The sequence below is a fragment of the Pteropus medius genome, unplaced genomic scaffold, assembly GCF_902729225.1.
Source record: "Pteropus medius unplaced genomic scaffold, Ma_sr-lr_union100, whole genome shotgun sequence".
In the NCBI taxonomy this organism is placed as follows: Eukaryota; Metazoa; Chordata; class Mammalia; order Chiroptera; family Pteropodidae; genus Pteropus; species Pteropus medius.
The window spans coordinates 13,687,061-13,711,687 of record NW_024346062.1 but is presented as its reverse complement, the minus strand read 5'-3'; the positions used below and the strand labels follow the sequence as shown (position 1 = coordinate 13,711,687).

The 24,627-nt window shown below is 34.7% G+C and overlaps 2 protein-coding genes and 1 non-coding gene across 4 annotated transcripts in view; all 3 read left to right on the top strand.

Moving 5' to 3' along the window:
* LOC120612553 (translation initiation factor IF-2-like) overlaps positions 1–15,767 on the top strand; it is a 31,287-nt gene extending 15,520 nt beyond the window's left edge. Inside the window, exons 3-5 of one of the 2 annotated variants that reach the window (XM_039875140.1) lie at positions 4,147–4,284; positions 5,431–5,596; positions 15,679–15,767. The gene's annotated coding sequence lies outside the window, so the exon portion shown is untranslated. The remainder of the gene's footprint in view (positions 1–4,146; positions 4,285–5,430; positions 5,597–15,678) is intronic. The other variant, XM_039875141.1, reaches the window with a different exon arrangement.
* TRNAV-CAC (transfer RNA valine (anticodon CAC)) lies at positions 6,401–6,473 on the top strand. Its single transcript has one exon. It is a non-coding gene; the product is annotated as a tRNA-Val (tRNA).
* Positions 15,768–22,896: 7,129 nt separating the features above from the next.
* Positions 22,897–24,627, top strand: part of LOC120612555 (spermatogenesis-associated protein 9-like) — an 87,715-nt gene continuing 85,984 nt past the window's right edge. The window contains exon 1 of the mRNA XM_039875144.1: positions 22,897–23,451. Coding sequence (XP_039731078.1) covers positions 23,107–23,451 — 345 coding nt within the window. The 5' untranslated portion in view covers positions 22,897–23,106. The remainder of the gene's footprint in view (positions 23,452–24,627) is intronic.

Here is a 24,627-nt window from a genome sequence, read left to right as displayed (position 1 = left end):
GAGAGAGAGAGAGAGAGAGAAGAATGTGTGTGTATGTCTGCTGTGTGAAAGACTGTCTTGTGTCCATGTATTTATGTCTCTGTGTACATGTCTGTCAGTGTTTGTGTATCTGTTCTGTCTTGGGGGCAGGATACAGGAGGTGGAAATATAATGGTACAAAAGAAAGGATTGAATCCATTTCTACTGGTATCCATCTTCCATTGGATAAGAAAAGAGAAGTGTATTTTTACCAAAAAAAAACCCTGGGCAGTAGGTGAAATAATTGAACAATTTTAATGTCTATAAGTTTAAAACTTTTTTTTAAATTTTGAAATGAAACTCTATTTCAAAAATAACACATGTTCATTATTTTGTTTCAAATAAACAAATCTGACCACTCATTGATAATCAATTGGTATACATCCTTCCAGATATTCTTATGTATATACATGCATATTTTTGCAAAATGGAATTATCCTAAATAAACCACTTTTTTGCAATATGAAATGAAGTCAATAAATACTTGTTTATTCTATTCCTACACATAGCACAGTATACAGAGTATATGGAAAGCATTTAGAAAATATCTGTTAAATATTTTTTGGCATGTTTATATGTTTATGAAGTCCATAGGAAGTGAAGAAGTTAACCCTTTGTTAGATATGATGCAAATGCTGTTTTCCCCTATTTATATTAAACTTTAATTTTCCTTTTGAAAATAATAGAAAATAATATTAAAGCATATAGTTTGATTTAATTGAGTAAAAAGTCATCTGATTTAACACAAATGGTGTTTTATTAGGACTTTTAAAGAAATAAATGCAATACATAGGAGCAAAATGCTAATGCTCAGTAGAGGTTCTGCTCTATTTAAATATACAGGAAGGATTTATAGATATTAGCATAGAATATGCTTAAGAGCAGTAAGTGTTTAAGTCAGTCAAACTTGGTTCTTATCTCGTTTCTGCCCCTTGGCACCTGTGTGATAGAGGAAAATCACTTAATGCCTGTAAGCATCTGTAAGTTGAGGATATTCAGGCCTCCCTCCCCGAGTTAGTGCCCAGTAGTGCTCAGCAAATGGTCTTTCTGTGGCTTTACGTCCCGTGGAGGTTATTTCCAAAATGGATGCTTAAATATGAGATGAAACTAGATCTAGAGCCCCAGATTGGGCTAAGGTTCTCTGCTCAAAATTTGAAGATAACATGAAAAATGAAAAATATTTTTTCTATTTTTTTTCTTAATTATTTTTAAAGACATGGGTTTTGCTATGTCATGTTTTGTACTTATTGAAGTTTTTTTTTCCCTCTCTACCAGCTTTGTTGACTAAAAGCCAAGTACTTTGTGTTCTTAAATTTTCCCTTGAAAGAATCTTGGTGTCATGAAATGGAACTACTAGTACAGTTTTAAGAGGAACAAGTTACTGAACAATCTTTTAAGAGTTTAAATATACTCCATTAACTTTGGTTTAGTAAAAGTAACAACATGAAGTACTTTAGCCCACTGTTATTTTTTTCTAGAACATTACTGAATTAGAAATCTAACTTTATTATTGCCTTGTGTTGCCATCAGTATGTAAGACATAGGAAGTCTGTCTAGCGTCTTAATGTGACTGTTTTACAAAGTCCTCGTCTCATGGCCACTTTTACGAAGCGATGTTTACTCAGACTGCAAATACTTTAACACTGATCTTACTTACGTGGATCTTCTGCTGACACTTTTGTTCAAACACGAAAGCTTCTATTATCTTCATGAAATTAATTATGTATCTTTGGGGGGGTCCAGTTTATAAATATTAATTTTCTCAGCAATTGGCCTAATACTATATTCTTCCTAAAGAGAAGAAACTTCCTCCTTGTCTAGCCCAGGTCAGAGTATCACAACTTTTGATTTAATTAAGTAGAAATGAAACTCGATGTTAATGTCGCATGTTGCCAGAATAGAAATGGTTCATGATAATTTAGTTAAATTGTTATTAAAAATAATGGGATAACATATTTTCATTAAAAATACAAGTTATTTTTGTTAGAACAACTATTATTTTTAGTTTATTCTCCAATTACCTAACATTTGCAAGCCCTTTGAGGAAGAAGCCACAGGAAGAAACTTGTGGAAACTATGTTAAAATCCTTCAAGCTAACGGTGTTATTTACTACAATAAGACAGCAATTAACTGTACCCCACTGGTCACTGGCCTGATAAGGTAAGGGACTAACCCTGACTCAAAAGAATTAATGCAATGACCACAAGTTTTGCTTAAATCAAGAGACCAAGTGATCTAGGAATTAGAATTCTAAAATTGTAGAAGCGCAAGATTATAAAGGACTTTGGAAATCCTTATCACGTTTTACTAATAAAGGTCTCAGAAGAATCTGGCTCAATATATTCAATAGTGTAAAACATATACAAGTTCCTTGCTAATTAAGTATTTTAAAAATCTTTATGACATTTGCTATATTTGGCTGTGTGAACATTAGGGAGTATCAGTAAACTACAAAAAATATTTTAGAAAGTTCCTATGGTGTGGATTGTTCACATCACATCCTAAGAAACTGGAGTGAGAGGAAAAAATTAACAAGTACAAATCCATAGGATTGTACACAGATATACACAGTGAATGCATGTAAAACTTGTAAAATCTGAATAATGTCAACTTCCTTTCATATTGTACTATAATTACATAAGATGTAGTCATTAGGTGAGACGTGGTGAAGGGTAAATGGGACCTACTATTTTTGCAACTTCCTGTAAATCTATAATTATTTCAAAATAAAATGTTTAAAAATTATGGACAGCTGCTATGAAACTCCTTTTTTTAATCATAATTAAATATTTCTATACTATAGATGGTTAGAATTTAACATAAAAGTAATTATAAAACATGATCCTGGTTTAGTGCTCACCCATTTACCCATTTCCTCTGTCTCCTTACCTGTGAATATTCCCCCAAATTGTCTGTTCTTTACACTGTCCATCGGAAAACTGATTAATATTCATGGTTTCGCAGGCCAGCATTATGTTGAAGGCCCTCAAATCTTTCTGTGTGGCCTAGATGTCTCATTTAAACGCCAACTCTTTATTAAATTGTTCTTGCCAAAGCCTAGCATGGTCTCTGACACCAAGTTGGCTCTCAAGAATGAAAGAATAAATGACTTTCCAAACATAGGATATTGGCACTTGGAAGTCCCACTATCATTTACACTTGAAATGTGGCAAAACAAAACTAATATTTTCTTCTCACCACTCTTACCCACACAACCTGCTTATTCTTCCAACATCTGTATTTCTCCCATTTCTACTATTCTTTCATCTAACTAAGCTTTAAAATTTTAAACTGCATTAATTCCTTCTTCTCTTTTATTTACCAAGAGCTAAGCAGTTACCTCTTCTGTTTATTTTCCTTTCAAATATTCCTTATATTTGTCCCTTCACCTCTATTTTGTTCCTATGACTACCACTTTAGCCTCATTTTATTACTCCACATTTCTAATTTTTCTCTGATCCTAGTCTTGATTCGCCTTCAATCTGTCTTACATGCTAATGTCTGGTAAATTTTTCCAAACTACTAAGAAAGACTATAATGATCACAATCGTTGCTGTAATTTATCGAGTGCTCACTATGTACCAGGCACTGTATACTTACATTATCTCATCTATTCTTTACAACCACCTTATGAAGTAGACATTATTCATCTTCTTTTTATAGAGGAGGAAACTAAAAGTCTAAGAGGTTAACAATGTATCACATTTTTAAGAGCTAAAATATGAACTCAGATTAGCCTGGCCCTAATCTGAAAGGACCGTTCTCCTAAATGTAAATACATCTTGTCCATTCATTGAAACTTGCCCAGCAGAACCACAGCCTGGAAAAAATAAGTGCTCAATAAATAGTTATTGTAACCACTTTATTAAAGGAGTTGAAGGTGTCAGTAGGGTGCAAGTTGAAAGCAACTATCTCTTTTCTCCCACTATTCCTCAAACTAGCATTCTCAATTTACTCCAGCTCACTGTGCTCCACTCCACTCCTCTGAAATCTCAGGTAGATTTTATAGTTTTATGCTTGGTCTCAGGTAGAAATAGTCTATTTTTAGTAATTAGAGCCCAGGCTAGTGTAATAATCCCAAACTCTACTCTTATTCCATTTAAAACTTCTTTTCTTTCACAATTGAGTTTCGCTCCAGGTTTGGAAGTCTGCAGTGGAAGAGGGAAGGAGCTACGGTCAGCTGCTTCTCCTCTTCTCAATACTCCATCTCCCTCATCAGTTGCTGCTTTCGGCTTTTTCAAAGGTGCAAGAGGGAAGGAGAAAAGGTGAGATGGTGGAAAGCTCTTTTTTAACTGTATAGTTGTGACTAGCATTGGTGTCCTTAGGCGTGGTAAATAGTTCCTGCTGGCTAGATGACAATCTCGAGGAGCCCTTGGAATTCTACCATTCCTCCTCTCTCACACTGCCCCTTCAGATGGGGTCTAGTTTATGAGGAAATCAGGCTGGTGGCCTTCACAGATGCCCACATCTGGTCCACAGCTCATTCCCAACTTAGTCTTCTCTCTATTCCTGAACATAACATGTTCATCTCATTTCAGCTCTACTGGTTTTGCTTATTTTCCTTTCCTACCTTTTTTCCTCTGCCAGTCTAAATGTAATTTCCAGCCAATCTCAACACATATCTTTTCCCTTGAAGCTTTTCCTGATTTACCTCCTCCTACTATGATTTCCCAGTAGAGGTTCTGAGCAGTCTAGTCTATACCAAAAATAAATGACCAACCAACCAAAAAAAAAAAAAAAAAAAAGAAGTCAGTTTTATTTGAGATTATCCTAGATGAAGGAGTAAAAGTGATTAAATTTTTTAAATATTGACCCTTGGATATACATCATTTTAATATTCTATGCGATTTGGTAGGAATTATGCCTAAAGCCCTTCTGCTGCATACAGACATACATAATTGCTTCAAGGAAAAGCAATAGTATACTTATTTGAGCTGTGAGCTGAAGTAGCTGCCTTTTTTTATAGAATATCATTTTCACTTGAAAGAATGACAGAGAAACTATGGTTATACAGAGTTGAGTGTTTAGCAAGATATTTTCCCCAAAATGAAAGGAGTAAGCTTTTTATTCCAAAGAAAACAACTAACAGTGTTTATTGCCAATAATAAATTTGAGCTTTAAAGCAAAAATTAGAATTTAGGAAAACTTGTATTTGACACCATGGGCTTGGCCACTTGTGGTGGTTTTATGGATATGTCTTCACAGTCTTTGATACAGCTCCCCTCAAGAGATTGAGCTGAGTTGCCTTCCTCTTGAGTGTGGGCTGGACTTTTTTTAGTGAATAGAATGTAGCTGAAGTGATGAGCTGTCATATTGAGATTAGGTGATAAAACGACTGTGGCTTATTCTCTCTCTCTCCCCGCACCCTCTCTCCCTTTCCCTATCCCCCTCATCACTCTCATTGGGATAAGCTGCCAGGTTGCGAGGTAGTCCTGGGGCAGGGAAACCTGCAGCGATATCACAAGGAGACTCAAGCAGCCTATGGAGAGGCCTACATGGCAAGGAACTGATGCTTGCAACCAACCATGTGAATAAACTTGGAAGTGGACCTTCTGAAGCCTGCCAAACAGCACTTGAGTGAGTTTGGAAGTAGACGTCTCTGAGTAGAGCCTTAAAATGACTGCAGCCCAGCCAACAGCTTGACTGAAACCTCTGAACCAGAACCACCCAGCTAAGCCACTCTTGGATTCCTGCCCCACAGAAACTGTGAGATAATAAATGTTTGCTGTTTTAAGTTGCCAAATTTGGAGTAATTTGCTTGCAATAATAGATAACTAATACAAAAGCTTCCCCAAATTTAAAAACTTTTCTGATAAAAGCGATAGTGATATTAACAAAAGGTTTTTGGGGGGAGGGGGAAGGGAAATGGTATAATGAAAGGTGTCAATAGAAGATCTGCATAACTCAGAGAACCAATGTTATCCAAATGATCAATGCATGATGTTACAAAATCACTCACCAGTAGAAGATCCATTCAAAGTGCAAGACAGACCAATACATTTTAATTTAACAAGGTATATGGTTTCTACATTGCAACTAACCTTTAGGAAACTACCACTTCTTGAATGCTGGTGTAGGATCAAAGAAGAATATTCACAGTTACCTGGAAAGTCTATTAAAATACTCTTTCCTTTTACAGCTACATATCTGTGTAAGCCTAGATTTTGTTCACGTATTTTAACCAAAATGTTGTACTGCAACAGATTAAATTCAGAAGCAGACATGAGAAAACAGGTGTCTTCTATGAAATTAGATATTAGAGAGATTTGCAAAAATGAGAACAATATCGCTCATTTCATTACATTTTTCATTCTGGAAAACATGATTATTTTTCATAGAAAATGTTTTTATTGTTATTTTAAAATGCATATATTAGGACGTGGTTCCATAGTGTAGCAGTTAGCACGTCTGCTTCACACGCAGAAGGTCCTGGGTTCATGCCCCAGTGGAGCCACAGTCCATGGTCTATGGCCATGTCACCCTCAACAAGCCCAGTATCTGATCTCGGAAGCTAAGCAGGGTCGGTCCTGGTTAGTACTTGGATAGGAGACCACCTAGGAAGACCAGGTGCTGTAGGCATAAATAATAATTAAAAAATGAACCTATTAGTTATATATTGCTGTGTAACAAATTACCACAAAATTTAGCAACTTAAAACAGTACGTATTTATTATTTCTCCATTTCCGTGGTCAAGAATCCATGTGCAGCCTCGTTGAGTATGTCTGGTTCAGGAACTCTCACAAAGCTATAATTAAGGTGTCAGCAGGGCTGCAGCTATCTTAAGATTTGGCTGGCTGAGGAGCTGCTTCTCAGCTCACTTACCTGGCTACTGACAGGACCCAGTTTTTCACTGCTACTGGCCAGAGACTTCAGAGGAACTTGTCATATGAGTTTTTCTCCATAGGACAACTCACAACAAGGTAGCTAGCTTCCTAAAGAAAGAGAAATTGAGAGAAAAAGAGAGAGAGAATAAACAAGACAGAAGTCACAGTCTTTTTGTATGTCAATCTTGAAAATGACACTGCATACTTTTGGCTATTTTATTTTTTGAAAGGAGTCAATAAATCTAGCCTATATTCAAGGGAAGGGAAGTACACAGGGGATGAATACCAGGAGGTAAGAATCATTGGGGGTCATCTTAGAGGCTGCCTACCATATGAAGTAATATTTTATAAATTTCTCAGTATTAGTTGCTAATAAGGTGTTATGAATAGATATAACTCACATAAACAAAAGCTATTTGGGGTCTTCAGTAATTTATGAGTGCAAAAAGGTCTTGAGACCAAAAAGTTTGAGAACTTTTCCACATGGTAAAGATGCAGGGCATTGTTCAGGAATTGATAGTGTATGTCTTACTTTTATTATTATTCATAGCTTTAAATCCTTTTCCTCAAAATGGTAGTGTTTACAATAGCATTATAAGATATACAAATGTATATTGAAATACAGTAACCTTCGTTACTATATGTATACAGTGGGTGTGGTATCAGGACTTACAAGTACTATATGTACTATATATTTATCACCTACCTGAGAATACTTCATATAAAAAATTTTAATAATATTTATTCAATATATTAAATACTAAGATTGTCAACATTCAATAATTGATGATTTTATTTTATTTTGTTCAGCAAATATTTTTGAAAACTCTGGACAATGGATAGTATCAGAATTAGAGATTTGTGAAGTTTCTACCAAGAAATAATAATTTAAGCTGATATTCAGATGTGATTCCATGGAATAGAGTTTGATGAAATAAAGGATAAAGAATAGGACTTTAGAGTGTGGAGAAAAACATGGTGGAAGAAAGAAGAGAAAACATAGAGAATAGTCAAGGAAATAAAATAGGAAATTATTTTAGGGGAAAAAAAAGGCTATCTAAGAAGTATGTGTGATCAATGACATCGGATACTGTAAAGCTTGAAAAGGACAAAGACTCAGAAAAGGCTTAGATTTGGTGATAAAGATTTAGAAGAAAATCCCCACAGGGTCAGAATGCAAAGGATTACTCTAAGTAGGAAATAAGGAAGCAGAGACAACCAAAGCAAGAGAAAACTGTTGCTAGTAACAAAAGAAAGTTGCAAGATCTAAGGAACAGGGGCATCTACATGTGTGTGTCTTTCTGCTGTTTACTACTTTAAGCACTGAAGAATTTTAGCAACAGCCTGCATTCTGTATACAAACCAAGAAGGGCCAATTCTGAATTGCTATATTGATTTGTTGTATTTTAAAAACCGAATGGCCTAATGAACCAAACTTTAGAGATTTATTCTTTTTTTTATTTCTTGCCAGTGTACTGTAGGTACATCCTTGAATTCCCTGCACTGTGTCCTAATTTTGACTTAATCCTCCTGTAATTACAGTTATAAAAATATGCAATGACTATCTGTGATAATGTAGGACAATTTCTAAGGTCAGATACAAAATTCTGGAGTTCTCTATCTCAGCTCTCTCGCTTTACTGATTATTTTTGAGCCAGAGATTGAGTAACAGGTAGTTCTCACAGGTAGTCAGATCAAGCCTTCCAGTAATATCCCAAGGCTTCTTGACTTCTAATCCTGGGGTTCCTTATTCACATCACATCTTACTGCATTCTTTTCTAAATGATTTTCCCCCACATTATTGCTGGATTTAACAGAAACTTGATACTTGGAATGGAAGTGGGGGGTCATTGAAGGGGAAGAAATCTCCGAAAAATAAGGGATACGGGGTTGACAACAATTAAAAGGGGTTATCTTTTGAGATTAAATCTTGGAAGTACTGCTCTTAGACTTTTTTCTTAAAATCCTCATCCATTTTCTTCAAAATGATGTATGGCAGGACCCTGTCCCTTGAGCCTTCGTTTTTAACACAAACCAACCACATGCTGCACCATTCTCTCTTCTCTACAAGCAGAGTTGCAAACTCCCTGTGGCCTGAGGGTCTCTGATTTTAGACAGGACTGCAGTTCTCCCTGATGGCATCGAAGTCTCAGGTGCAAGAGCTCTAGAGGTGTCCAGAGTTAGGGAAAGCTAGTGGTGAGTTGGAGCAGAAGCCACCCCTTTGTGCCTGTGCCACATCCGGTGGTGGTTATTTGGAGGGGCTGGAAGTACCAGAACACCTATTCAAGTGACTCCGGAGCCTCCCCTCTGTCCCATGCTTCCCCTGGCTTGTTCTGCCCTGCGCCTAACATGTCCATGTTACACGTCACAGCACGTGCTGCGGGGCCTGCGAGGACCTGCTGAAGGCTTCCAGTGACGAGTGTTAGGAACTAGGAGCAGCTGAGTGTTGGGGTGCTGCATTAGCAGCTCGGGGTGAGAGGCTGCAGGAGGCAGGCCACCAAAGCCCTGGGGGAGATACGCGGGGAGTGTCCCAGCGCCAGTGTGAGTTGGCAGCCTCTGCTTAGCACCTGGACCTACACAGGTTCAAGGTGCACTGCAGCCACATCTGGATACTTCAGGAGAGCTGGTCGAGGTGAGGATACCATCAAAACTTTGCTGCCCCTCTGCCCTACCCCCACGATTCCTGCGAACCTCTGCCGAGAGCAGCCCTGTTTATTGAAAGAAAAGGGATTTTTCAATTGTATTTTTTAAACTTGAGAAGGATGAAAATTAAATCAATAGATTTTGACTGAAAGTAAACTCTATGTAGAATAAAGGTGCTAAGTTTGTAGAAACTTAGTGATTTTGCCCCAAAAGTTAAGCAATAAGGATTTGAAGTGGCAGCCACCCCGACTTCTCAGGTGTTTCTCATTGTCTCATGAGCGTTCTCCCTAGACGTTCCAGTTTCAGTAGTGGCGAAGTCTTGTCTGTGCATTGCTCTATTTCGTTTCTATTGTAGCATGTATTACTACAAGGGATGTCCTCATTCATTTGCTGTCTCTCCTCCCACTGAAACACAAGCTCCACTAGAGCAACGGGTTCCTGTCTGTTGTTGTTGTTGTTGTTTTTTAAACCATTGTCCTTGGTTTCCAGCACAGTGCCTGACGTGTTTATCAAATAAAACCGTGTCTAACTTTGGCCACTTGAAATGGTGCCCTTGCTCTTGCTTGTATAGGTAACATCCTCCACATGTTTGTGTTATTGCTTTTATAATATTTTATTGTAATTGTCTTTGAATGTGTCTGTTTTATAATACTGTGTGCTCCTTTACTTAGATCAAGGATCTTTTTGTTCATTTTTATATCCCAAGTGCCTGACATACAGTGGACACTCAGATTTTGATTGAAAAGGTGAAAGCCATCCATAATAGACTAGAGCATTTCTCCTATTGTTATTTTTTCACTTTTCTCCTCGGTCTTGAAAGCCACTCACTCTAAGAGAGGTAGTGTGTGTGGTGAAAAGAAGTCAAAATTTTGAAAAGAGAATCTAGACAAGAGTCTTTGCTCTGCCACTTGCTGGTTTGGGGATAATTTCTAAATTCCTCAGAGTCTGGTTCATCATTCATATATACAGATAGTAACACGTGTGGTGCATAACCATTCAGTTTCCTCTGCCTAGAAAACATATATTGGACATAATTAGTTTTGAGATTTATAGACTTTTTCATGTAAAAAATTTGAATAAAAACCACAAATTAGGCAGATAGAATTTAAACATTGTCCAGGAAAATTTTTTTAAAAATAAAGGCATTGTTATTAATATAAATGTCACAATTTAGGACTGTGAGAAACTTATTACATTTTTAACATGCAAGGATTATTTTTGTACAAAGTAACTTAGAAATACCTAGGAGGATTGATGGGTACTGGTTGAAAGCAAATGTAGTCTCATGAGTTTAGATAAATTTGCACATGGTGATTATGTCTTGCCTAGGCTCAGCTTTAAAGAGGTGTCATCGACTTGCAGTCAAAGTGTTGGATCAAAAGAAAGAGTGGAATGCATCCTTTAGTGTTTTCATTTTTAGCAGTGTGAGTGAACATAACAATTTTTTTTTTATAATTATGTAGAATTATATGAAATAACCAGTTTTCTTTTTCATTATGTTCGAACATTATTGGTTTGACCAGGGAAATCTGCTGAAGTATCTAGGCAATTAAGTTATACATTCTATGACCATAGTGAAAGGACCAAAATACGAAATCTATATTTTTAGTCGTGCTCTGCAGAAGTAACAGCATAAGTACATAAACCTAAGACTTCTAACCAAAGGCCGTAAGAATCCATAAGGCAGATTATGGATACTTAAATATACTTAATATGTATTTAAATGTATTTAATATTGCTTTTCTTAAAATATTTCAATTATAGTTTTCCCGTTCCCAAGGTGGAGGAGTCTATCAGGAGATAGGTATCTACTCAAAAACCCTTATTGGACGGTGATGACCACGGAATTGATGTAAGAAGAAAAAATATTTTAGTTTAAAATATAAATTTATAGCATAACACCTTTTAAGGCTAACATAAGATCTTTTCAATCAGAGGAATATTTTAAATCATATGTAGTTAATGTTTTCAAGCACTGTATAAAATGCAGTTGTGACATATTCATCTCAAAATCTAAGTGAGTTATTAATGAAAGAAATGGCTTTTGTAGGTTCATAGAAAATAGCAAATAAGTAGTTTGTCTGATACATGCTCCAATAGAGCAAGAGTTTTCGTTTGTTTTGTTCACTGTTCAACTCCAGTGCTGAACAGTGATGACACATTATAGGTGCTGGATAAAGATTGAATGAATCAAAGAGTCTCCTTACCATTATTACTAGAATAGTCTTTAATGATAATTTTCCACTAAAGTTGTTACAGTAATTTGTTCATCAAATTATTTTAATTGTTTTCATTAATATTGAGAAGATACATGTATTTATAAATTGTTATAAGGCATAAAGAATTATAGTCCATTGATATCTGTACGCATGATTAAGTTTAAGAAAAAGTATGTTACCAATACCTTAAAAATTCTCATGTGCTCTCATCCAATCTCATCTCTTTATCCTTCCCTCAGAGATAACAACCACTATCCTGCATTTTACGTTTATCATTCCCTTGCTTTTTTCTCTGTAGTTTTACTACATATATGTGTACTCCTAATATATTGCTTTGTTTTTACTGTTTTTGAACTTTATATATTAATGGAATCTTGCAGTGCTTTATTTTCCTGTATCTTGCCTTTTCTCATTCAAAATTACTACATTCCTGAGATTTATTCACAATGTTGCATATAACTCTAATTCATTTTTATTGCTGTATAGTAACCATTATAGATGTATTATTTATTTCTTTATAGTTGATGGATGTTTGGGTTGCTTACAATTTCTTGATGTTAAAATTAGTGCAGCAGAGAACATTCTAGTATATGTCACCAGGTGTAAGTGGGGATATTTCTAGGATTGGAATTGGTGGTCATAGCTATGCATATCTTTAATTGCACTTGATAATACTAATTGTTTTTCAAAGTAGGTAGGCCAGCTTATATTCTTATTACCAGTGTATGAGAATTTGAGCTCCATATCCTTGGTAGTACTTGATACAATATGAAACAATGAAAAATGCAAGGAAAACTTGATGAAAATACAATCTGTGAAAGAGTCTAACATTTCTTTTTCAATAATAGTGTTAATAGGCAAATATTTGTGGGCTATAAAAGAATTGAATAATATAATCAATAAACATATTTATTATATTCTTACATTCTTTGAGTAAACATATGCTTTCTTTATATGACTTAGGACATTTATGAAAATTTGATCATGTAGTTGGCCACAAAGAAAACCTTCAAATCAGAAAAATAGAGATTTTTATAGGCCATATTCTCTGATTTAAAAGTTAACCAATTAGAAATAAGTAATAACAGAATATCAAATCTTAATTACTTGGAAATTATAAAACATAATTATGATAGCCCTTGGAGCAAAGAGGAAATCAAAGAAGCATTGAAAAGTAGTCTTTCAAAAATCTATGGAATAAAAATGAAAGATAGATCCATAGTACTTTTATTATTAAAGAAGAAAGACTAAAAATAAGGAAATTTCACACTTAAATTTATCTTGAGCATGCATTAAAGAAAAAGGAGTAAGAAAAATATTTAAGATTTGAAATAATATAGACCCAGAAGATTAAAACAATTACATGCAACTCTGTAATAACATAATTGAAACACTTATATAAGAAGATTTCCTAATAAAACAAATTATCAAAACTGTCCGAGAAGAAGAAATTTTTAATACACAAATGGACATATCTGAAATTTAAAAGTTGGTAAATGTAGCTTTTAAAAAAAATCAGGATCAAAGAGTTCCACAACTGAGTTCTTGCTAGCATTAAAAAAAAAAAGAGGATAAGGAATTTTACTGTATGTAAGTTATACCTCTGTTTTAAAAAAGGAAAGGAAAATAGAGAAAAAAGAATTCCAAATAATTCTGATATTGTTCCAGGTACTTCTGAGAGATGCAAGCCTTCTCAGTTTATATGTGCATAAATTAAATACTAATCTGTTAAGTATAAAAAAGAAAGCCATGAACCAATCTCACTTATGAATTTAGTTGAAAAAAGTGTAAATAAAATCTTAGCAAATGAAGCCTAGCAAAATATCAAAGGAATAATACCCTACAGTCAAGTACATATTCTTTTTCAGGAATGCTATGATGTTTCCTATATCAGGAAAGTTAATACATAATTTATTATATCAACAAATTAAGAGGAAAAGTGATTATATTCATAGATTATGAAGTGGAAGTTGATAAAATTCAGCAATCATCCCCAGTAAAAACAAACAAAATCAGAATGGGAATAGAAGGAAACTAAATATGATAAAGATTGTTTAGAATAACATTTGCTGTTGATTTTTCATAAGCAGTAAAATATTGATGCCATTTTAATTGAAAAAAGGAACATTTTCAATTAGGTGTTCCTACTGTAATCTTTATTACTTAGCTTTGTTTTGGAAGTCCTAGTGAATGCAGTCAGTGAAATACGATAATAAAATAATTGGTATAGACATGGAAAAAGTGATAAAATGATCTTTTCCTGATGATACTGAATATGTAGTGATATGATGAATGTAATGAAAAAGAAGAGTGACAGAGACTTTCCTTAACAGAAAATAAAACATACTATAAAGCAACTCTAGTCAAATTACTATTGTAAGTATATAGAAATAGACAAATAGATCAGTGGACTAGAATAGAAAGTTCAGAAATAGTTCGCAATATATATCCCTGTGTGTGTTTGTGTATGTGTTTGTTGTGTGTGTGTAATAAAAGTGGTATTTCATATCAATGAGAAAACAATGGTTTATTTTATCAGTGTTACTAAAACAATTGGATATTCAGATGGAAGAGAATAACAGCTTATTAAAAATGAATCATAGATGGATTGAAAATTTTTAAATAATGAATTAAATTTTAAAGAAAGAAAAGAGAAGAAAATTTAGGAGACTCTATGTATAACTTAAGGTCTGGAAAAACTTCCTTAATAGAAAAACCAGAAGCTTTAAAAAGAAAAGATAGTTTTATTAGATTCTGTAGTTATTTAAAAATAAATTAAAAATTGCCTTTCTTTTTTATATACGTTTCATTTTTTTTGTTTGTTTTTTGGATAATCCACTTTTAATTTACAAAAGTATTGGTTCTTCACTACAGTTTGTGAAGCACCAATTTAAGTTGTTTGTCTATCTCCTGTATTTCTGGGAAACTGGAACATAGATCTAAGAGCATCAGACAGCTAGAGGAGCTGTCTGATGAACATTTTTTTTCCAAACACTTCCCACGAGTAGACCTCTAGTGACCAGTTTATGCTTGCTGAAGAAAACCATCTAGCTACAATTAAATATAAAGACTTCAAATTAAAATGGGATTTGAGTTAACCAACTCAGCTCATTCACACTAGAATATAACTAAGTCTGCATGATATGCAGTTCTTCCCTGATTTGATAAGGGGAAAATAATGATCATTTAAAGTATGAGAGAAAAAGATGAAAAAAGTAAAGAAGACAAACTGAAGACTTCACAATTTTGCCTGGGTTTGACAAAGTGATCCTCATTTGGGTAAAGAAAAACTATCTATTCAAAAGTCTTTCTGAATTTACTGCTGGTGTTCTTTCCCACTTGGCATCACATGTGAAGCATTTCTTTTAAAGCATATGCCAGCTCTTTTCAAAGGGAGCTTTGTTCTCAAATGATCCACTAATTGAGGTATCACTGCAGAAATTGGGACAAAATTCAATTTATATTGTAGAACTCCTTAGTGTGGTTCATTTTTCAATCCCCTTTATCCTCCCTTTGTACCTCCAAACACAGCCTTCTCACTGCCATAGTGATTTCAGAAGATTCTGTAGCAAGTCCTCAGAGGCCCATTGTGCAGTAACAAAGAATTCTGGCAGTGAGCATCTTTGCCTGCTTTCCTGAGTGGAAGGCTGCCCTCATCCCTCACTAATGGTAGAGAAAGACAAGCATTGCCTAGGCCTTCAAGCTTGCCAAGCACTAGGAATCCAAGCAAGAACTCATCATGCCAATCAAACCTGTTGGGTGGATATGCGGGCAGGTGTTGAAGAACTTTTCTGGAAGAAGTAATACACAATCTTATAAAGGGGATGTGGGTGCAGGAAACTGGGAATCAAGTCCTCTAGGGTTTGCTTGATTTTCTTAGTCACCTAGGCAATGGACCCATGTTCTTTTGAATGATGGTTAGAGGATATTTTTAATTAAAGCCTTTTTTTTTTTAACTTCTTTTTGTCTTAGTTGAGGGGATCCAGAAAGCAATCATGGACCTTATAGATGAGTTTAAAGATGAATTCCCCACCATCCTAAGATTATCACAATCTAATCAGGTAATGTGATTTTATATCTTTGAAAAGGATTATAAAAAGTATATTTTTTGTATCATGCCGATTATTTAATGCTTGATGTTGAGATCAGTGTTTGAAGTTTAGGAAAACATTAACTTCACCCCAGAAATACAAATTTCAACTCATGCTCATTGGAAGAGATTGAAGATGTAAAAGTGAAGTAGAAAGATAAGTCTAAAGACAGTCACTGAGTTATTAGATTAGAAATCTAGAACTCTCTTATAGTCACAATTGCAATGTAGTTAAAATTTGCTTAATGTAAAATCAGAAAAATACCTAGTTATACTTTAATTAAAATCTATGGCAATTAAATCAGTGAAAAAAACCTAACTGACCTAAATTATAACAATGGAAAGATAAGTATTGTATGGGTGTGCGTTTTAATGTGGAAAGAAAATAGTGATGTAAATTTAACAAAGTATACATGTATATGTTTAAATGTTTGTTCCAGCAAGGATCTGAGACATACTGGGATCAGAAGAGAGGTTAGGTAGAGAATTGTGAAGAGACATATATGGTCAGGAAAAAGTAACATCTTGTTTAGGGGACACAAGTAACCCAATTTATTCAAAAGAACACTGCTCTTAATGGAAGAGTGTTGTTTCAGTCATTTTGACCATAGTTAGAATGGAATATGTTGTAAAGTTACATGGTAACAGCAACCATCTATTTATCCAGATATCAGACTTTTGGAAATGTCAAATATGAGGAACATAGCCAAAACCTGGAATAAACAAAAAGCACTCTGAGTAACAGTAACCAAAAAGCACTCAGAGTAACAATAACCAGAAAGGCTATATATTTCATTCCAGAGAAGAGGTATTAGAACTACCTTTAACCATTTATTTAGACAACTAGGCATTGGACATTTACCAAATACGTTAATACTTATTACCTGGATCTGGGAAGAGGGAATATGGAGATAAACATGATAGGATTCCTTCAGTCAGTAAACTTACTCTAAGGGAGACAGAGTTGTAAACAAGTAGTTGCATTGGAATATGATAAGATGTATATTCAGTTTAGAGGAATAAATCACTACCAAGAGTGGCCAGAGAAGGCTTAATGGAGGAAGGATGCTTAAAGTGAATTTCAGCGGATGATTAGGAGCTTTCACGGTGAAGAAAGAGATAATGTAAATGGACAGGAACAGGGAATAATAGTCCAAAGGAAGCAGTCAGTTAAGCCAAAAAGTATAAAACATTATGTTCTCAGAATGTCAAATAAATCTTAATAAATGGGATGGGTCTTAGATTTAGACTTTGGGGAGAGGTGATACTGAAATGTAGATATCTGGATGTACAGAGGTAAGATGATGTCCAGATGACATCGTATTTCTAAGTAGAATAGGATAAAGCTTGAAAGCTCCAGAAGTCAAACCGGATTTTGTCATTCCATATCTTAGACTTGATGTCCAGTTCCTTCCCCTCTTTGCATTCCCCTGGTCTTGGTATATAAATTTTTTTGAAACATTGGAGACTTTTCTTGGCTATGCTCTGGAGTATTAAGGAAAGAGATGGGCAGGTGACTATGCTTGGTCTAGGATGTAAAGTGGTTAAGGCTGGCACAGTAGTGGCAGTAATTATTTAGAGAGCTTCAAGATGAATCTTCGGGAGCCAAAGACAGGCATCAGAAGCCCTGATGCCTTTCCAGGTGTGATTCTCCCACCATTGCCAACATTAGAAAAACTGGGGTTTTGTTTAATCAAACTTTCCTTACAGTTGCAACTTTCCTTACAGTTCCCTTCATTTCTTCCTACCCTGTGCATAGCTTCATTATTACTAGAGCCATAGCATGTTTTCTGGTGAAATAGACTGATATTCTGATCCCCAAAGAGAATTCTAAGTTCCCATTTCCAACTCACTGAAGTCATTTACTTAAAAGAACTTTACCCCACTCAGGGAAGAATATAAACATAGTTGAAGGAACTTCATTTTCAAACACTAAATATTGTTCTTTTTCCACCATTTACTTTGAAGAATGTATTGCTGAGATTGGCAGGAAACTTGAGTAGTTAGTTAGGGAATATTATAATACATTGAAGTTATTTGCTCTTCAAAAAAAATTATCCAGAAAACAATGCTAATGCTCCATTGTTAACTGTATTATTTTTGAAAGGTCAGATTGTAAATGATGCAAATTTTATTATTTCCACGACTGCCCATACTTCCCAAGCATACTGAAAGAATGATTTTAAGACTACTTAGAGGACTTTATTAATTGCGTTGTATTCTAAATCTCTAAATTTTGTGATTAATACCTAAATCTTTTTTAAAAATTATTATTTTAGTCATTTATTTATTTAAGAAAAGGTCATCTTGCTGGTCTAGAGCAAAAAAAAAAAAAATGAACGAAGGGATGGTGGAATTTTTATAGAGGAATCTACCCAGAAAAATGGTTATTTCATAGTTCTTCATGGCTAAAGATTTTGAAGAAAACAATTTTTTTTCTGAGACCTGGGGTATGTTAATTGTAGAATCGTGGCTTGAGGTTGTGGTTTCTGAGATCCTGTCCTCTTTACTCCTTCCCTCCAAAGCAGCCCGGACCCCAAGGGCCTCAGCATTCCTTTAGTAAAAAGTAAGTTTTAAAGGTTTGCAGTTGCACGCTGCAAATGATTTTCATATGAGGTTGTGAAGACTTAAAATAGTAAACCTTTAAGTTTAAACAAACAAAAAATGCATGCTACAATTGGAGAATTAAAAATTTTTAATTCAAGTGATCTTTGCTTGAATGAGAGAAATCATTCATAGCAAATAGGGTCCATTTTGTGGGGTTTAATTATGAAAAATGATTATGTGTTTTATCCTGTAATTACCTTGCACTTAACTGTGTACTACAAAATTGGGAATTATAGACAGAACATTAGAATCCATGCAAAATTCAGATTTTTACATCTGTAAATATACTTTTCTGAATTCTTTTCTTTTCTTTTTTTTTTTAAACATGCAGGACAAAAACTGCTGGGGAAGCACCAATGATGTCTGGAAATTATTTGTATTGTTATTGGGGTTTCTAAATATGAGAGCAGGACTGTAACTAGAATGTTCTTTAATTCAATTATATTTTTGTCTTTGGTGAGGTTTTTTTTTTTTTTCCCTGGTGGGGCTCTATCATTGTGAAAGTTACAGAGCACATTGTGCACTGAATACTTTCTGGGCAGTTTCTAATTTAATATTTGGTATATTTCTCTGATATTTCCTCATATTAACTTGTTACATTTTTCTGATACTCTTCATTCATTCATTTTAACATACATTTATAGAGCATCTACTATGCGCCAGACACTATTCTAGGCACTGGGGAAAAATGAGTGAGCCAGATGGATATAAAACACTGTTATAGAATTTACATCCTAGTCAAGCAGAAAAACAATAAACAAGGAAAATAAACTATTATGTTAATGGTAGGTCTTCAGGAGAAGAAAAAATATAGCAGAGAAGGGATATGAAGTAGGAGTAGGGATAGAGAGAACAATTGATGGTTAAGACCTGAGAGGTGACTCTTGAATTAAGGCTTGAAGGAAGCGAGGGAGTAAACCTTGGTATCCTTGAGGGATCGAAAGGCATAGCAAGTGCAAAGTCCCTGAGGTCACCAAATAATGAGAGAAAGGGAAGAGAAAGATGAGGAGGCCAGAGAGGTAAAGAAGAGAGAAGCTCTGTAGGGCTTGGTAGACTGTTGCGTTTGCTTTGGCTTTTACATTGAGTGTACCAGGAAGCCACTGAAGTGATTGAGCAGAAAATCAAGCTATGATCTGATATAAGTTTTCGTTGTAACTTTCTGGCTGATGTATTGAGGAAAAGAATGAGAATAGATAAGAATGTAAGCAGGGAGACTATTGAGGAGGCTAATTTATTAGTTGGGAGAAGAGGTGATGGTGGTATATAAATATAATGGACTGAGTGTTGGTACTGGGACAATGAGAAGTGGTCAAATTCTGGGACTATTCAGAGAAACAGTTGAATAAGATATGCTGACAGTCTGGTTTTGTAGGTGTAGGGTTGTAAAAAGCTGATGTAATAGAAACTAGACCAGCATTAAAACTGCTGATGATAGAGAAATGAGCATGGTTCTAGAAAAAAGAAAAGAGAAAACAGGATATATATTCAAAGAATGGAGCTCAAATAGAGAATTCTGGAGCAGAATTCTTCAACCAATCTTATTAACTGATGCTAAGTTTCTTTTGGTAAATAGTCTTTAAGTACCTTTGTGTGTCTCTGAGGGGTTGGTGGTGGTTGGGAGTTAGAATTTCTTTTCTGACATTTGGCAGTGTGCTCAGATGATGGTGATGACAAAAGAATTATTGAAACTTGCACGCTTTGCGACCAATTTGAGGATGCTTAGGTCAAGAATAAAAAATAAAATGAGGGAAAAGAAATAAGGATTTGTTAATTTGAGGTCAACATTTCAATTTACACACATGGTGTGGTAAGAAAATATATAGCATAGGTAATGGACAAAAAGGAAAAACTGTTAGCTCAAAAAAAGAGAAAATAATTTATTTAAAAAATTTGCTACTAGAGCTAATTTTAAAAAGTAACTAACTGGACTCATCATCATAAATTCTTGACTTATTTTTTTTAAAAGAAGAATGGCTGATTCTGCATTTAAAAGAATGTAAATAGCTGTCCTCAGTGATCACCTTCATATTCCCAGAAACATAAGGGACCACAGAACATGCACCCCAGTGCCCAGATTTGTTTTATAATACTATTCTTCTTAAAAGCATTAATGGTCTTCTTGGGAACAAGTTGATTCCGTGTTTTGTGTCAGAGAAGATAAAGGTGGTCAGAAACATTCTACTGTCAGAAGTAATAATTCTTTCAGAGGTATCTAGGAAAGTACCAAAAAAGAAATACATTTAAAAAACCATGAAGGGAAGAACAGTCTTCAAATTTAACCATTTGAGCATTAAAGAAAACAAAAATGATATTAATTAGGAACAGGTTAAATCTGTTGCAAAAAGCCATGAATTCATGATGAGACTAAAATGAGAAAGGTAACACAAAGTCTGCTAAAGCATTAATGTAATGCACACTTGAATTTTTAAAAATATTGTTTATAATAAATGCTGTTTTTGCTCAACACAAATTATGTGAACCTTACAGGAGGGTTTTGATGAACAGATTGTCAATTACAAATAGCCTTCTTTATCTACAGAAATAAAAATTTAGGAAGACAATTTTATAAAAGGGGAAGTTGAATGAATCAATCTAGTATAGTGTATGGGGAAATTAATCAAGATTGATTAACAGAAATACATGTATAAAGTCAGTGAATCTGGGCCAACATGTACAGATCACCAAGATTTTGTAAAGAAACTTAAAAAATAAAGAGAGGGAGACTGCAGAACATTAATGTTTTGCTGCAAAAATGAAGGGCCCTTAAACACTAAATGGCCGTGAATACGAGGTTTCAGTAAAGGTGCAACTATATATCTCATTTCTGTTTGCCCTGGCAAGATGGCCCTCACCTTATGATTATAAATTATAATAAGAGAAAGCACAGTAAGTTGTGCCAGAAGTAAAACCAAACTTATTCTAGCTGCTCCACCTTTAGAAGGAGTTGAAAGGAAGAGTCTGTGTAGTATAGAGGAGGAGAAATTCTTTCCTCTACTCCTTTTGAGTTCTTATGGCTGGACAAATAATAAAATTGGCACAAGACCAGATTAACAGGAGAATAACCATTTTAATGCGTGTACACAGAAGGCTGTAAATTATACTCAGAGAAATGATCAAAGTAGGCAGCCTTTTATACCTTTGAGACAAATAATAAATATGTGAAGAGTTGACAGGATAAAGAAACTTAAATTTGGGTGCTCATTAGTGAGAAATCTAAGCAAAGTTTGGGCTTGGGTAGTAAATTAGTAAAAACAAGACAAAACAAAGATTCGTTTATATGCATTTCTCAGCCCTGAATTCCCTAACTCTGGTGAAAATGTCTCTCTTGTTAGACTCCAGGTGTAGGGAGAGCACTTTTCACATAGTAGATTTATCTCCTGCTTTCAGGGAGACAGAAAGAGAGATCAGAGTCGTTCTTGCACTGGTAGTTTCTTAAATAACTTTAATTCAAAATGATCAATATGCTGTTTTTGGGAAAATTTGGGGTGGCCTGCCCTGGGCCCCAACAGCAGCAAAGTATAAGGTTACAAAAGAAATTGAATCTGTATGTGCAGGAGCTTTGGATACTGCAGACAATGTGTTTTTTCTCCCCAGTATGCTCACGACCAAGGTAAATAATAATATCAAGTGATATTATTATTGTACCTCATGTTATTCTGTTTGCTCTACCTACCATATAACTGCCCTGTAAGGACTGCTCTGTTCTAAAGTGACTTGGAATTGCAGCAATAGTAACAGCCCACAACTTAGATTGCATTCTCTATTATTAGTATTGATGAGGAGGGTTAAGACCACTGGTGGGCTAATAGGACTTACACCAGAAAGTAACAGATTAAACCACAGTAGGACACCAGATGCTGCAGAAATGCACCCTTGTTGAAAAGCTACAACAGCTTTTGTTCATCTCCAGTGGCAAATGCTAAACAGTATGAGATGTACTGAACTTTGATGAGAAAAACAGTAATAAAATTATTTTCAGGTTAAAAGTTGAAGTATTTAAAATATATAGCACATTAGCTCTTCAACAAATATATGATGTTCATTGTAGACCGAGAAGTCCATTTAAAAGATGTTTTATACTTACATATTTTAACTCAAAAAACAGAGACTCAAAGTTGCTGATACTAAAATGCCAGAAAAGCCTATAACATTACTTAAATGAATCATGGAAACTATACTTGTCTGTTGCCTAGAATGAGGTCTAACCTCTTAAGTAATTTCTCTGTGGTTCACTTTCTGGTAGAGCAGAGAACTACATTATATGTGTTTTGGTAATGCCACAATTTTTTTCCTATCAGAATGCTCATAGAAGTTTTGAAGTTTTTAGAAGTAAATGTTTCCTAAGCTTGTTGATTAGTATATAGGGTGTTTGTTTTATTTTTCTTTAAATTGTATAGTCTATTATGTATGTATGCTATATTTTATCATTTAAAAATTTTAAAGTAAACTTGGAAAATATTTGTAAGTTTCAAATAAGAATTATTGATTGAATTGTTTATTTTTGAAAGAGCTCTTTTAAAAATATCAGTGCAAAAATATAAACCCAGAGAGAAAACTAAAACGTTTATGTTTAGGCTAGTAATGTAAGTTCTGGATATTTATCCTAAGGAAAAATTCATATAGTCATATAAAGATTTAAGTACATGGGAGGTGGTCAGTGAGTTGTTATGGAAAGTGGTTTATAATTATTGGACACTGAGCATATGCTCAGGACCATGCACAATGTACAATTATGTGGTACTTGGTCTCTGCCTGAAGTAGATTTTAATAATTCACTGGAGAATCACACATCAGTCACTTTTCAAAGACTTATTTTCCAGAAAAAAGAACCCATGCAAAAAACATCCAAAATCAGAATGGCTGTTGCTCTAGCCAAGATCAACCGGGGGACATTAATTCAAGGATTAAACAGCATATCCAAATCCTCCAAATCAGTGGCCAGACTTCTGCAACCTCAGCTTGTTTGTAGACTTTTAGAATTAAGGGACATATCTCATCGTCTGCTGAGGGAAGTTAATGCGCCAAAGCAACCCCTGTATAACATGCAGGTGAGTGAATATTGCATTAGCTCATGAACTCCTTTTATAAAAACTGTTTTGAAATTGCAAAATTAAAAAAATGAAAAATGTAGCACATTTGGTTGTCCTAAATGCAAAACAAGAATAATTAGATAAGAGAAATGAATGATTGGGCCTTTTTTCAATATAGTATATTATTCTCTGGTTTAAAAAAATCTGGAAGAGAAAATAATGTGGACTTTTCTCTACCTTGTTATTTGATTGAAGTATATGAAACTGTAAATTTCAAATGTTTCAACCTGAATATAAGCTTACAAATTACCATTTATGTCAAACCCCCAATCCTACAAGTCTTAAAAATGATTGTGTTTTGTTCCCTTTTCCCCATAACCTATGTTTTCCAAGTTTATCTTTGGTTGACATAACATTGAATATATTTAACTAGAAACTCATTTCCATAGATCCACTAATGTCCAGGTTCTACATTGTTTCATTGAGACTCTGTTAAAGGACAACAATTCTTAAAACTTTTTCGGAACCAATTTTTTTCCCCTAAACTCTATGTCACAGAACTCTGGGTTTTTCAATCTGGACAATATTCAAAGCATTCTAAATGTTTATTCCAAAAATTCAGAATCTTGCAGGTCTGGCATCTAAACCTCAAAGTGAATCAGTTTTAACTCTTTTGTTGAAAGGAGAGAAAACCTGGTTGAAACTGAGTTAAGCCAAAAAAGAGGTGTATTGGTTCATGTAGTTGAAGAATACAGAATTGCTAAGGTTTCGGGCATAGGTGGACATAGGTACGCAAATGATGCCTTCAGGATCTTGTTTCTCTTTTTCTCTCCTTCTCCTGGCTCAGCTTTCTTTGTGTTGACTCCATTCTTAGACTGACTTTTCTCTCATGGTCACAAGATGATTTGCATCTGTTCCAGAGCTTCATCCTTCCAGGTTCAATTACAGCAGAAAAGAGAGTCCTTGACCCAGCATTCCCAGCCAAGTCCTGAGGTTCACTCTCAGAGAATGGCTTACCTCTAAACCAGAGAAATGGGAAATGAGATGTACCGATTGGCCTAGGACTAGTAACCTAGTAACCTAGTAACCTAGTCCTAGTCTAGAGTGGAGGTCAGAGCCCCATCCAGACCACATGACCTGAGAATGGAGAAAGGATGAATCCTCAAGCCAAAATCTGAGTTGTTTCAAGAAGAT